We start from the raw sequence: 15,760 nt of genomic DNA, 5'->3' as shown, positions 1-15,760 counted from the left end.
TCACATTAACAAAAAAAAAGAGAAGAACCATATGATCCTGTCAATCGATGCAGAAAAGGCCTTTGACAAAATTCAGCAACCTTTCTTAATAAAAACCCTCGAGAATGTCGGGATAGAAGGAACATACTTAAAGATCATAAAAGCCATTTATGAAAAGCCCACAGCTAACATCATTCTCAATGGGGAAAAACTGAGAGCTTTTTCCTTGAGATCAGGAACACGACAGGGATGTCCACTCTCACCGCTGTTGTTTAACATAGTGTTGGAAGTTCTAGCATCAGCAATCAGACAACAAAAGGAAATCAAAGGCATCCAAATTGGCAAAGATGAAGTCAAGCTTTCGCTTTTTGCAGATGACATGATATTATGCATGGAAAATCCGATAGACTCCACCAGAAGTCTGCTAGAACTGATACATGAATTTAGCAAAGTTGCAGGATACAAAATCAATGTACAGAAATCAGTTGCATTCTTATACACTAATAATGAAGCAACAGAAAGACAAAGAAACTGATCCCATTCACAATTGCACCAAGAAGCATAAAATACCTAGGAATAAATCTAACCAAAGATGTAAAAGACCTGTATGCTGAAAACTATAGAAAGCTTATGAAGGAAATTGAAGAAGATATAAAGAAATGGAAAAACATTCCGTGCTCATGGATTGGAAGAATAAATATTGTCAAAATGTCAATACTACCCAAAGTTATCCACACATTCAATGCAATCCCAATCAAAATTGCACCAGCATTCTTCTCAAAACTAGAACAAGCAATCCTAAAATTCATATGGAACCACAAAAGGCCCCGAATAACCAAAGTAATTTTGAAGAAGAAGACCAAAGCAGGAGGCATCACAATCCCAGACTTTAGCCTCTACTACAAAGCTGTCATCATCAAGACAGCATGGTATTGGCACAAAAACAGACATATAGACCAATGGAATAGAATAGAAACCCCAGAACTAGACCCACAAACATATGGCCAACTAATCTTTGACAAAGCAGGAAAGAACATCCAATGGAAAAAAGACAGTCTCTTTAACAAATGGTGCTGGGAGAACTGGACAGCAACATGCAGAAGATTGAAACTAGACCACTTTCTCACACCATTCACAAAAATAAACTCAAAATGGATAATGACCTGAATGTGAGACAGGAAACCATCAAAACCCTAGAGGAGAAAGCAGGAAAAGACCTCTCTGACCTCAGCCGTAGCAATTTCTTACTTGACACATCCCCAAAGGCAAGGGAATTAAAAGCAAAAATGAACTACTGGGACCTTATGAAGATAAAAAGCTTCTGCACAGCAAAGGAAACAACCAACAAAACTAAAAGGCAACCAACAGAATGGGAAAAGACATTTGCAAATGACATATTGGACAAACGGCTAGTATCCAAAATCTATAAAGAGCTCACCAAACTCCACACCCGAAAAACAAATAACCCAGTGAAGAAATGGGCAGAAAACATGAATAGACACTTCTCTAAAGAAGACATCCGGATGGCCAACAGGCACATGAAAAGATGCTCAATGTCACTCCTCATCAGGGAAATACAAATCAAAACCACACTGAAATACCACCTCACGCCAGTTAGAGTGGCTAAAATGAACAAATCAGGAGACTATAAGATGCTGGAGGGGATGTGGAAAAATGGGAACCCTCTTGCACTGTTGGTGGGAATGCAAACTGGTGCAACCACTCTGGTAAACAGTGTGGAGGTTCCTCAAAAAATTAAAAATAGATCTACCCTATGACCCAGCAATAGCACTGCTAGGAATTTACCCAAGGGATACAGGAGTGCTGATGCACAGGGGCACTTGTACCCCAATGTTTATAGCAGCACACTCAACAATAGCCAAATTATGGAAAGAGCCTAAATGTCCACCAACTGATGAATGGATAAAGAAACTGTGGTTTATATACACAATGGAGTACTACGTGGCAATGAGAAAGAATGAAATATGGCCCTTTGTAGCAACGTGGATGGAACTGGAGAGTGTGATGCTAAGTGAAATAAGCCATACAGAGAAAGACAGATACCATATGGTTTCACTCTTATGTGGATCCTGAGAAACTTAACAGAAACCCATGGGGGAGGGGAAGGAAAAAAAAAGAGGTTAGAGTGGAAGAGAGCCAAAGCATAAGAGACTCTTAAAAACTGAGAACAAGCTGAGGGTTGATGGGGGGTGGGAGGGAGGAGAGGGTGGGTGATGGGTATTGAGGAGGGCACCTTTTGGGATGAGCACTGGGTGTTGTATGGAAACCAATTTGACAATAAACTTCATATATTGGGAAAAAAATGAATAAATGTTAAAAAAAATTTTTTTTTTATTTTTTTTAAATTTTTTTTTTTTCAACGCTTTTTATTTATTTTTTGGGACAGAGAGAGACAGAGCATGAACGGGGGAGGGGCAGAGAGAGAGGGAGACACAGAATCGGAAACAGGCTCCAGGCTCTGAGCCATCAGCCCAGGGCCTGACGCGGGGCTCGAACTCACAGGCCATGAGATCGTGACCTGGCTGAAGTCGGACGCTTAACCGACTGCGCCACCCAGGCGCCCCCAAAAAATTTTTTTAATGAATGCTAAAGAGATGATTATGCCAGGAATATAATAATAATCAAACAACTGATACTGTTTGCTTGCTTGTATCTTTACAACTATAATCAGTCTACAGTTTCCTTTCAGCAAAACATATGACCATTTTGTAATGGCTAGCTTAGTTAAAACCAGGTAATATATTCTGTAATTAAATCTACCCACGTTCATACATTGCAACAAAAGAAATAAACAAATCCCATAATCATCACTCCCTGTAGAATTTCCATTTCTCCTTAGGAAAGACATGCACCACTCTGCCAATGTCCCCTGTCCAAAAAGCACCAGGAACTCACGTGGAGTTGTACATATTAGATTTGTTCCTTATAAAAATATTTTAATAAATATGTACTAAAAATACATAACATGTCTGACACCATGCTGTTAAAAATTAATTTTAGTCCTTGTCAATGTAAATAAAAATGAGATAGTATTTATTAATAATATTAATTTAATAATAATAATACCTAGTACTAAGTAATGTTTACAATGTGCCAAGCATTAAGTGCTTCACATATAACAATTACATAATCCTCTCAATAATCCTGTGAGGTAGATGCTATTTTCATTTCTTTGTTTTATGTTTCTTTTTTTTGAGAAAGTGAGAGAGCATGAGAGGGGGAAGGGCAGAGAGAGAGGGAGAAAGAGAATCCCAAGCAGGCTCATCATTGTGGACCCCAATGTGGGGCTCCATCCCACAAACCTTAAAACTATGACCTGAACTGAAACCAAGAGTCGGACGCTTAACTGACTGAGCTACCCTGCTGCCCCAGTTTTCATTTCTTGAACTACTAGTAGATTTAAACATATTTTTTAACTGCATTCAGACTTACAAATATACTTTTTGAGAGTTATTAAGACAGCATGAGGAATGCTGTCCTTTGGTCAAGGATTCCTAGGAGTTATTGCATACATTTAACCACTCTAAATAAATATTGACCTCAAGAATACCAAAGTTATATAAATTTAGGAGTCAAAATTTAATGTAAATATTACCAGGTTTATACTCAATTTTATGGCTTTGACTTTTAGATAGAGGCAAACTCTATTTTGATTCCTGAGACCCAAACTCAACCTGGAATCTGGTTTTACACATCTTACCTACATGTGAAAATAATAGATGCTGCATGAATATTTCCCCTAGAGTTTCCATTTTTTTTGTTTTGTTTTGTTTTTGTCAAGTGCCTACTCATCTCCATCTATTTTTCCAATGGTGTTGTTCATTTTCTTAGGAATTTTAAGTGATTCTTAAATGGGCCTTAATGGCACATTGCTGATTTTAATCTTTTGACATTTATCTAGCAAATATCTTTCTCAGTTGTCCCCTATTTATATTTTCATGAACTAAAGTCCATCTTTCCATTTCAAATGTTGAATTTTATTTGTACCATCATTTATATCTCTTATAACACTTCTCATACACCATTATCAAAATTTGAATTTTTGGGTTATAGAAAAGATCAATCAAGTGAAGGTGACAGAAAAGTGAAAGAGCAAGAGTAAAGTAAAAACAGTGTCTTTCCAGTAACATCTTTACAGACAACAAAATAACACACATCATAGCTTTAGCCATACTGCATGATCATTCTCCTTAGGTGTACATAAAAATGTATGTTTAAACTTGCTAGTTCTTATCAAAATCCGAGTACAGAATTAGAGCATTATTTCCCTAAAATTTCAAGCACAGTGTACAGAAAGTGAAAACTTAAGTCCAAAGTCATCTGAGATAAGCTTAAAGTCTATATCCTAAAATTGCTCATATTTTTCAAGTAAAGGCATTATCTCTGTTAGACACAACTGAAAAATAAATGGGTACTCAAAAAGAACATCTGCAGCAGAATTTTAGTAAAATCTTAGTGGTAATTTGTTTTCCACATTGCTTGGAAAGAAACAGATGATTCTGTCAGCATCCTCTAACAATTCCAGTGCCTTCAAGAAATTTAATGTGTTAAATTATATCACCATTTTCAAAATTAAGAAAGTTAAAACGTCTTTGAGGGCTAGATTAATAGGCCAAAATTTCAAAGTTCAAAAAATCACAAACTGTAAGAACTGAAGAGAAAACACATCTTTTGGTACTGTTGAGGAAGATTTCCTTTCCTATTCATGGTCCTTCTAGCCAGACTCAGAATCAAAATGATATGAAACAGATTAACAGGTGAAAATCAAACTTAATTATGTATGTATGGGGTATCCAAACAGACATAGGAATTCCAAAGACAGTCAGGCAAAATGAGATATGTATGTCATTCTGAACTAAGAAGAAATAGAGATCTGGGATCTCAAAGAGAAGGAATGCAATTCACAGGAAAAGGGAAAAGAGTAAATGCTTGATAAATGTTTGCTGGGCCTTTCAGAAACAATGGGACATAGAGGACTTTGATCAAAGAGGCCCTGCTTGGGACACCTGGGTGGCTCAGTTGGTTGGGCGTCCAACTTCGGCTCAGGCCATGATCTTACAGTCCAGTCCGTGAGTTCCAGCCCCGCGTCGGGCTCTGTGCTGACAGCTCAGAGCCTGGAGCCTGCTTCAGATTCTGTGTCTCCCTCTCTCCCTGCACCTCCCCCACTCAAACTTTGTCTCTCTCTCTCTCTCTCTCTCTCAAAAATAAACATTAAAAAAATTCTAAAAACAAAAAAAACAGGCCCTGTCTACCATACCTAGTTCACAGTATAATGTAGTAATCTACAGTGATAACTCTTCCTAGAGAAGGTCCTCCATCTAAATTCTCTTTAGGGAGTTGTTGGGCGGGGGGGAAGGGGTAAACAGCTTTTCCTGAATCTACTGGGTTTTGATCGCTTTTTAATTCACAGTAGTCTTCATGCCAAGTGGCCCATCTTGGGGCAGTGTGCCCTTGGCCCCTACAGTACTGATATACTGTAATCACAATCTGTGATTTTAATACATAGAATGTTAAACAATGATTAAATAATCCTCAAATATTACATGCCACCTTATAATTTCTGAAAAAATGTATTTAGAATGTAATGCATTTAAAATACTTCTTATAGAAGACTAAATAAAAAATAAAAAAAGAAGACTAAATAAAAAATAAATAAATAAAAAATAAAAAAATAAAATACTTCTTATATAAAATACATGATGTGGACCAATTCATTCACATATCTGAAAGACTGAATATTTGCAGAACATCCTCCTCAAACCCAACTTCTTTCTACACAAACTAAACTAGATGCCTTCCTGTGCCCTTCCTCTGTACTTCCATTTGAGTCACTTGGGTCTGAAAACTAGCTCTACCATTTACTGGCTGGGGAACTTTAGACAAATTACTTGACCTCTTTTTCTGAGTTTTTCCATCTGTAAAACAGAGATAATAATGGCGTCAGTTTCTTAAGGCTTTTATGATTTAAACGAGTTGATATTCTCCAAGCTTTTAAAATAGCGCTAGATATTTCTGAAAACAGTAGTGACAATTATACAACACTGTGAATGTAAGTGCCACTGAATTTTACACTAAAAATGGTTAAAATGGTAAAGATTATGTTAATGTCTATTTTATCACAATAAAAAAAAACAAAAATAAAATAAAATAATGCCTGACCCATAGAAAGGATTTTTTGAAATAAACTAAAAATAGAATTTACTACTCTGCATTATAATTATTTGATGACTTGTCTGTATCACCTTTAACTAAAACTTCATGTGGATAGATGACATATTTGGCTTGTTCAGCATTTGTAGCTCTTATACCTATCGGGGACTCAGACACCATAGGAGGTCCTAAAGAAATACTTACTACTGAGTGTGGTGTCCAGCTCAATAGAATGGGTTACCTAAGAGACAGTGACTTCCTCGTTAGTGTAATTATTTAAGCAGTGGTATAATGATCACCTACTAATGATGTGTCAAAGCACATGTCCAATACATGAGATGAGTAAAAGTGTCTAAAATTTTTTCCTAATTTAAGATTGCATTATGTATCTTGTGCTTTAAAAAGCAATTTTCGTAAACAGTACCAACACAATAAAGGAATTCCATCTTTTACTACTGGCCACCTTCAACCCTAAAATAGGCTCTGGTCGTATGAAAACACTATTATATTAGCCTTTCCAGACCTCCTAGTATATTTACATGCTTTTTGCTTTTGTTCAGAATGTGCTCTGTCACCTGTATGCTTCACCTTCTTGATGTCACATTCTCTAAAAAGGATTCCATGGTCTTCAAAAAGGGTGTTAGTTGTCCCATACATGCTGCATTAGCATTTTGGTTTTGTTTTTATCACATGATATAAGAGTTACCACTTTGCTAGTTCTCTTAAACTGCAGGCTATTTGGAAGCAGAGTCTGGGTCTACCAGACTCTGGGTCTACCAACACATTGCCTGGTACTAAATATTTATTAAAAGCATAATGGCATGAATGAAACCATCTTGTGAGGTCTGCTGCTTTCAATTGTGTACATCATAATTTTTTAAAGCACACTTTTTTAAGATATTTTTTCACCAAACAGTCAAATGCTTTCTTTGTGGCAAAATTCTATCCCATGTGGGCGATTTCAAATATCACCCTTTGATGCTATTGAACACCATATGTTACATGCAAATGTGTACCCCAAAACAAACACGTGCTTTTATTAGGTGCCTAGAACTTACATTCTTCAAAGCAAATTTTCTTGAGCAAAATGTTTGGAGGTGAAGGGACACGGCCAAAATCTGCTAAGACACTAACCATTCTGTCTGAAAGAAAGAAATGAAAACAAGAAATGAGTTCTTACCTACTACTGTGAACAAGACAATTTGCCAGAGATGATGAATACTGATATACCAAGCTGTCAATACAGTGCGAGTGAGGAGAAATGAAAGTACTTTAACCTTATGAGAATTTGATGATTCCTAGTCTATGCCCTAAAAGCTGAGCTTTCCACTTTTCCATATAATTTGTGGTTCCCACAAAAGATTATTAAAACACAGAGAGAGGGGGGCACTTGGGTGGCTCGGTGGGTTAAGCGCCTGACTCCAGTTCTGCTTAGGTCATGATGTCCATTTGTGAGTTCAAGCCCCATGGGGCTCCCTGCTGACTGCACATTGATGGCTTGGGATTCTCTCTCTCTCTCCCCTCTCTCTGTAAGAGCCCCTACCCCACGAGCACTCTCTCTCTCCCAAAATAAATTTTGAAAAGAAAAAAAAACAAAAACACGGAGAGAAAATCTCAATGAGGAAGTCCACCTTAAAGAGGAAATACTTTTGTCCAGGAGGAAAATAAAGGGCGCGTCCTGCACTACACTTCCAACTCCACACCACAGGCAAGAATGGAAGAAAAAGATTAACTGCATTTTCATCTGTATCACAGACGAAAGCTCATTTCCCCTTGCATAATTAGAAGGTTCCTCCGACGTGTTCATTATTCAGCAATTGCCAATCGGTATGCAGACGGCTCATTAATAAACGATGACACATCATCTGGTCTCAGAAATCAACTCTGGATAATATTCAGCCACATCAGTTTCCTGAAAAGCCTGCATTCATTTAACTCAAGCCTCTTCGGTTAGTTCAGCAGACAGCTCTGACGAGCTTCTCCACCCCGCACCTCTTCCGTCCCCACTTCTCCCTCGGCTCCCAAGAGAGGCGGACCCGCCTGCCCGCGCGCCCACGTAGACTGGCTGGTCACCCGGGAGGGCCGGCGCGTGCGCACTGGCCTGTCTGCGGCGGGCGGACAATGGACGCCCCTAGGACCTTAGCGCCCGAGCGGTCCGCCCAATCGCTTCCTCGGATAGGAGGGGTTCTTTTGAAGCTGTGGCTGTGTGAACTCTGGGTACTGCTGCCGGATTCCGGTGTGAACACGAAACTTTTGCCTCACGAAGAGGAAGTACATTTTATCAATGAGTACGTGAACCTCCACAATGAGCTCCGGGGCAACGTCTCCCCCGGAGGGTCTAACTTGCGCTTCATGGTGAGGCTCTAAGGCGGTTGTCCGAACCGCCCACAACCTCCTTGTCACGACGCCACTGCTCGGCCTCGGAAACCCGGGCCACTGCTTTACTGAGGCTTACGGATTGCGGGGAACTGCACGTCACTGTGGGTTTAAAATACGCTTGAAGTGATTACACTCAAGAAATAGAAACCACTGTGTGACACACAGTTATTACCAAGATTTTGCAGGGAGCTGGGATCTGTAGAGGCACTCACCTAAGGGGATGTCTCAGTCACCTCGTCCTAGTCCTGGCCCTAATTTTGCCTTCCCTGAACAATGTTATTCTTGCTTCTTTCCCTCTCCTATTTCTATTTTACATCTCATCAACTGTTTCTCTTGCCTCCCGTCTTCGTGATTGTCATTAGAAATGGCTGCAAAATTTATTGGATAAATATTCTTTGACCAGGCAATTAGGAGCTTCCAACTTATATTATAAATGATATCACAAGGACTGTTTCTCTAGACATGTCTTTTCTTCCTTCTGGGTTAGTTCCTTAGACAGATTCGAGAAAGGGGAAAAATAGATGAAGGATATGATATTTTTATTTATATGATATACAGCAATTGCTATTCTAAAGGGCTGTGCCAAATTAAGTAAATACCAGCAATGTGTTATAACTTATTTGCACACAGTCATGGGAAGCAATGACCGAAATGCTTACAAACTTCAAGTTGAGAGTTAGACTTACTGGATTCAAATCCAGGCTCCACAATTTACTGGCAATAAGTAGCTATAAGTCAACTACTTATTTTTTTTTGTTTGTTTTACTTCTTTTGTGAATTAGAGACAGTAATAATAATACATCACTCGTGGAATTATTGTGAAAATTAAGTGAAATAATACTTAAAACATTTAGAATAGTGACTGGTATGTAGTAAGCTTGTGATGTGTAAACAGTATGCAAAATAAGACAGGAGGAGGATAGTCCTTGGAGCATTGTTTGCAAATGGAAAACTAAAGGTCCATTAATAGTGGAATGGTAACATTTATTATATGCTATCCATACTACAGAATAGAATGTAGAGTTTGTAAAACAGGTGGATCAAACTGTGCTAAAATGGAAAAATCTAAAAGAAAACTGCCAAGTTTCAGGCCAGTTATATTGTGTATAGTATGATTACAATAGTGCAAAGAAAGAAAATCGCACAATACCTACCTGAAACATCCACACTTGTATCTTATATTTGAATATGTTTGTACGTGTATGTATATAGACATAGAGAAATGTATGCATAAGCAATTTTTTTTAACAACTGTTACCTTTGGGGAGTAATGTTGGGGGTGGGAAGTATTCTAAAGGCATGATTTATGAAATCTATGAAATTAAGAAAACTCTAAGGAAATGTTAGTATTGGTTTTCAGAAATGTTTATTTTCAGATATACTATAACATGTGTACAAAGCATTTTGATTTTACAACTATTTTGCTGATTTATCTATGGGTGCTGTTTTTGTTCTTGTCCTTAATCAACCGCTGAATTTAATGAGTCTCTAAATAATGATAAAATTACACATTTCTGCGTATTTCCAGGGCTAGCCAGGAAACAGTATCTTGTGATATTTTCTTACATTTCTGGGACTATCCATAAAACTTTACATTTGCCTCTTTTATAATATTTACCAAATACCACTATGTGTTAAAATCTTATCTATAAAATATAGAAGAGAAAATTTATGCCAGACTTTGTATTTTATTTCTCACATTACAATAGTTTGCATATACTCAGTATTCAATAAATAGTTCTTAGATAAATATTTTAAATTATTGTATTACTATGTATAAAAGGAATGAGATTAAAAGTATATATTCTGAATAGACTACATGTAAGAGTATTATAACCATTTGCATCATCTTAAAATCTGATTTTTTAATTACAAATATATGGGTAGTCCTTTCCCTCAAGAAATAGTTATTTCATTTATGATTAACTCAAAAGCATTTTCCCCCCATAGAAATTCCACAAACCAGACCCATAAGCACAAAGTTAGTATTGTTTCCTTAAATCTAATATGAGAACTCTAGGAAAATAATTTAGAGAACAACAACAACAACAAATGCTCATTATTATTTTGTTTTCTTTGATTTTTGCATTTTTTTTCAGACTTGGGATGTAGCTTTGTCACGGACTGCTAGAGCATGGGGGAAAAAATGTTTGCGTGAGCATAATCCTCATTTAGAAGAACTAAACATGGCCCATCCTAAATTTAATGGTATTGGTGAAAATATGTGGATTGGCCCCGAAAATGAATTTACCGCAAGTATTGCTATCAGAAGTTGGTATGAAGAGAAGAAAAGGTACCATATTGAAAATGACAGTTGCTCTAGTGACTGTTCTAATTATAAACAGGTATCTAATTTTTATATTAATTCAATAGACTCCTTAATTGCTTTACTACTGAGTTTTTATTATGTTTAATTTTATAAATTAACCCAAATGGTAAGTTACTTCTAATAGAATCAAAATTCTAATCATTCCTAGATCTTCAAAATGTCTATAATTCCATCTGTTACATGAACCATACAGTTAAAACATTTCTTTAAATGGGGTAAATCTCATCTCCATACCCAAAAGTGAAAGGTACTTTTCTAAAAGCAATACATACTGGAAAAGGATGAAACAGGAAATAAAAATCATTTTTAAATTATTGCCTATAAACATAAGTAAAAGACTTGATTATTTTGCACAGATCAGTATACATACTGCTGTATAACTGATTGATTAAAGCATGTTGAGTACAAATTAATAGCATTATTTTCCTGTCTCCTATCTAACAATCCACATTTACACTTTATGCTCCAAGAATACTAAACTACTTGTTATTTCCTCTACACTTATTATTTTGCATATCACATTATTTATAATCATCTCTTTATATATGATACTACACTAAGTACAGAGACCTTGTCTTATCCACATGTCATGGATAAGATGTTTCAACACGACAACAATATAACATTATTTTGGTCTTCTACAAATATTTGTACCAGGAATCAAGAAATTATTAGATGAACTTCCAAGCTGATTTAAGAGATTATTATTTTTTAATCAATAAGATCTGATGTCATGTTTTATGCAGAACTTAAAATCTTATGACTTTAAGACATGTTGAACTCATGTCTTTATGTTCCATCAAATGAATCATGTTTTAAAAGATGTTTGACTGTTCTTTCTTCTTCTAGAAAGTTATAGTGGTTCTCCATTGTCTTACTCATATCAAAGCCAGACTCCTTAATATGATTTTAATAATCCCAGTAAATTAATCATGTCTACTCCATGATCTACTCCTGTGTTATATTTTACTCTTTATTTCTGGTATCATAGACATTTTTGTTTCTTATATCTTACCTACTTAACTCCATTTCAAATGGGGCAGACATTCTATCCCGTATTCTTTTAATGTATCACTATTTCTTTAAGAATCACACTTTTAAAACCACTAAGACTTGGGATAAAAAGTAAAGGAAACCAGAAACTGTTTATTCCACAGAGGTTAACAAGACCAAACACTTTTTTGTTATGTGGAAGTTGTGTGGAAGTATTAGAAATACTAAAGTCATACAGAGAATTTCTGGAATATCTTTAATCGTTCTCATATTGTCATTCCAATTCAATTTTTTCCTTTTATAGAAACCAACTCTTTTATTCATTTGTTTTAAATTGCAGCCCCAGACTCTATTTTATTTCATAATGGAATTTCCTCAACAAAAGAATAGAGAAATGCTAACTGCATTCAATTACTCTCTACTCTTGTATAGCTTTTCCTTTCCTTCTATAATCTTGATGTTTGTTTTTTTTTTCCTTTCTATGCACAACTTCCAGTCTTCCAAAACGTTATCTCCTCCTTTTCCCTCTTCCTATCTGCCATAACCTAGAACTCTCAGATTCAACAGGAGTTTGAAAATTGATTCAGCATGTGTGCCTTCCTTTGACTCTAAACCTTTCTGGATCAGTATTTCTCAAACTCTTTATCCTAAGTTTACAGTGGTAGAACCTATTAAATGTTTCTCCAAGTACAGTTTGGGAAATGCCTCCCTAAATCTGTGGTAATTCTCTACCTGCATCCCAACTATCAACAATAGCCAAAGTATGGAAAAAGCCCAAATGTCTATTGACTGATGAATGGATAAAGAAGATATGGCATATATATATATATATATATATATATATATATATATATATATACACACACACACACACACACACACACACACACACACAATGGAATATTACTCGGTGATCAAAAAGAATGAAATTTTGCCATTTGCAACAACATGGATGGAATTAGAGTATATTATGATAAGCAAAATAAATCAGTCAGTGAAAGATAAATATCATATGATTTCCCTCATATGTGGAATTTAAGAAACAAAACAGATGAACATAGGGGAAGGGAAGCAAAAATAAGATGAAAACAGAGAGGGAGGCAAACCATCAGAGACTCAAATATAGAGAACAAACTGAGGGTTGCTAGTGGGATAATGGGTGGGGGATGGGCTAAATGGGTGATGGGCATTAAGGAGGGCACTTGTTGGGATGAGCACTGGGTGTTATATGTAAGTGATGAATCACTAAATTCTATTCCTGAAATCATTATTACATTGTATGTTAACTAACTTGGATTTAAATTAAAAAAAAAATTTCTACCTGCATCCAAATGAAGAATAGTTCATATTCCTTAAAATGCTTGGTTAAAGGTTCTTTGTAAATTGAATATATTATTGTTTAGGGGCGCCTGGGTGGCGCAGTCGGTTAAGCGTCCGACTTCAGCCAGGTCACGATCTCGCGGTCCGTGAGTTCGAGCCCCGCGTCAGGCTCTGGGCTGATGGCTCGGAGCCTGGAGCCTGTTTCCGATTCTGTGTCTCCCTCTCTCTCTGCCCCTCCCCCGTTCATGCTCTGTCTCTCTCTGTCCCAAAAATTAAAAAAAAAAAAAAAAAAAAAGAATATATTATTGTTTATAATATGGCAGAGTAAATGTTTAGAATCAAATTTTGTTTTCTTTGAAATCTTTATTTTAGCTTGTTTGGAACACATCTTACAAAGTTGGTTGTGCCGTTACTAAGTGTGCAAGAGTTGAAAATATTAGATATGTAGCAGTTTTCATTTGCAACTATGCGCCAGGGTAAGTTACTTTAAATTTTAAAAAGAATATTAAACTGGTAACTTTTCAAGGTTAGGTTTTCCTAACTTTCAATATATTCTTCTAAATGTCTTTGTAAACTGTAAAATAATTAAATATAAGATATTGAAGATTTATATTGAAATATTTTCAGTTCTATAATGAAATAAGTAATATTTGGGCATATCAATTTAATGTATAAATTAGCCAAGTATTACTTACTAAAAAAATTTTAACATTAGTATTATTTCACAATATCTAGCCTAATGAGCATAGGAATTAAATTATTTTCCAAAATAGTTTATTCCCATATTTGTAATAAAAGTCAAAGGAAAATAAGGTTAGATGTGTATAAATCTAGATTGTGTATAATCTAGATTGTGTATACAATAAATGTATATTGTAAGAGTTGTTTCAGGAGTGCATCAGTTTTGTAACTGAAAGACACTTTTAATTGACCATCCTTTGCAAGTTGTATTATTATTTGAGGCTAGTCTCACTCATATAAAAAATCATAATATCTCAAAGATGCAATAGTACTTTAGAAGTCTCCTAGTAAATCTATCCGTATGAAACTTGAATTCTTTCCACTGACTTACCATGTGATTATTTATCCCACACTTGAATACCTTCCTAAGACAGGAAATAACTACCTTCAAAAATAGCCTTCATCTCTGGAGAGCTTTGTTGGAAATTCTGAAATTTTCTTATAGGTCAAGATGATACTATAAGTAGTATCATCAAAATATCTAACTGAGAAAATATCCTAATCAATAGGTCAAGAAAACAGTAAAATTAGCTGTAAGCTAGGATTGAGAAAGAATTTCTGCCAAATAAAATGCTCTGGGACTAAACCAAAAAGAAAAACAAAACAAAACAAAAACAAACAAACATTGATTACTGATTACTGATTGTATTCCTCTGGATAGGGAAAATAACAGAAGTATGATATAAATCAAATTAGATTCAGAAAGTCCCTTCCTGAGAGGAGTTTTACTGACTTTGAACACAGTCATGCAAAACAAGTTCAGGATGTAGAGTCGTTACAAAACCTTTTAGGCTCCCTTTCATTTCTACAGACTGAAAGCATTAGGATGATGTCTATTACATGGAGAAACTTTTGAAAGTTAACTACTCATTGGTATTGAAAATTCAGAGAATTGGGTACTGACGTGAGGGAAGAAAGAGATTCCTTTGGGGCACTAGTCTTCATTTATGCGCTCAGCAACTCTGTACAAGGCTCTGATCTATCTACCAACAAGACCAAAAAAGGCTGACCATATTTAGTTTTTAGCCTTGGAAGGAAGACAAACAATAAATAAGTAAACACATAAATAGATAATATTTAATTAGATAATAAAATATGCCATAAAACATTAAGCAAGATAAGCAGATAGGGAATAACCAGTATGCAATACAGATAGGGTAGTTGCAAGACAAAGTAGCGTTTGGTCTAAAGATGACTAAAGAATATTTCAGATAGAAGTAAGAGCATACACAGAGTCTCTGAGCTGGGAAAGATTTAGCATGTTTGAGAAATGAATAACTGCTTAGAAGTAGGAGTTGAGGTAGAAAGTTAGGTGACAGCTATAGCAAATAGTATACCATAAGCCATGTTAAGGATTTTGGAATTTATTCCAAGTAATGGCTAAGCCATTGGAAAGTCTTAAGCACGTGAGTGACATTATCTTATCTATGTTTTGAAAAGAAAACTTAAAAAAATTATCCTTGCTGTTGTGTTAAGCATTGAGTATAGGGAAATACGAGTTCAAAGAGGAAAGCAGGTGCCTGGGTGGTTCAGTCCATGAAGTGTCCAACTTCACCTCAGGTCATGATCTCACAGTTTGTGAGTTCAAGCAAGCACAGAGCCTGCTTCAGGTCCTCTGTCCCCTTCTCTCTCTGCCCCTCCCCCACTTGTGCTTTCTCTCTCTCTCAAAAATAAATAAACATTAAAAAAAAAAAAGATTGTTTCTGTATGACAGGCTATAGACTATGATCGGTTCTTTTCTTTTTAAGTAAGTTCTACACCCAGTGTGGGGCTTAGGCACATGTTCTATTGACTGAGGTAGTCAGGTGCCTCTAGACTATGGTATTAGGGTTTTAGCATGTACATTGA

At 36.0% G+C, this 15,760-nt stretch overlaps 1 protein-coding gene across 1 annotated transcript in view; it reads left to right on the top strand.

Annotated features, from left to right (window-relative positions):
- Positions 1-8,239: 8,239 nt before the first annotated feature.
- Positions 8,240-15,760, top strand: part of GLIPR1L2 (GLIPR1 like 2) — a 31,141-nt gene continuing 23,620 nt past the window's right edge. Inside the window, exons 1-3 of the mRNA XM_058741983.1 lie at positions 8,240-8,505; positions 10,629-10,874; positions 13,544-13,647. Coding sequence (XP_058597966.1) covers positions 8,272-8,505; positions 10,629-10,874; positions 13,544-13,647 — 584 coding nt within the window. The 5' untranslated portion in view covers positions 8,240-8,271. The remainder of the gene's footprint in view (positions 8,506-10,628; positions 10,875-13,543; positions 13,648-15,760) is intronic.

Source organism: Neofelis nebulosa, chromosome 8 (assembly GCF_028018385.1).
Source record: "Neofelis nebulosa isolate mNeoNeb1 chromosome 8, mNeoNeb1.pri, whole genome shotgun sequence".
Taxonomy (NCBI): Eukaryota; Metazoa; Chordata; class Mammalia; order Carnivora; family Felidae; genus Neofelis; species Neofelis nebulosa.
Note: the sequence above shows the minus strand (reverse complement) of the source record. Positions and strands in the feature narration are given on the sequence as shown.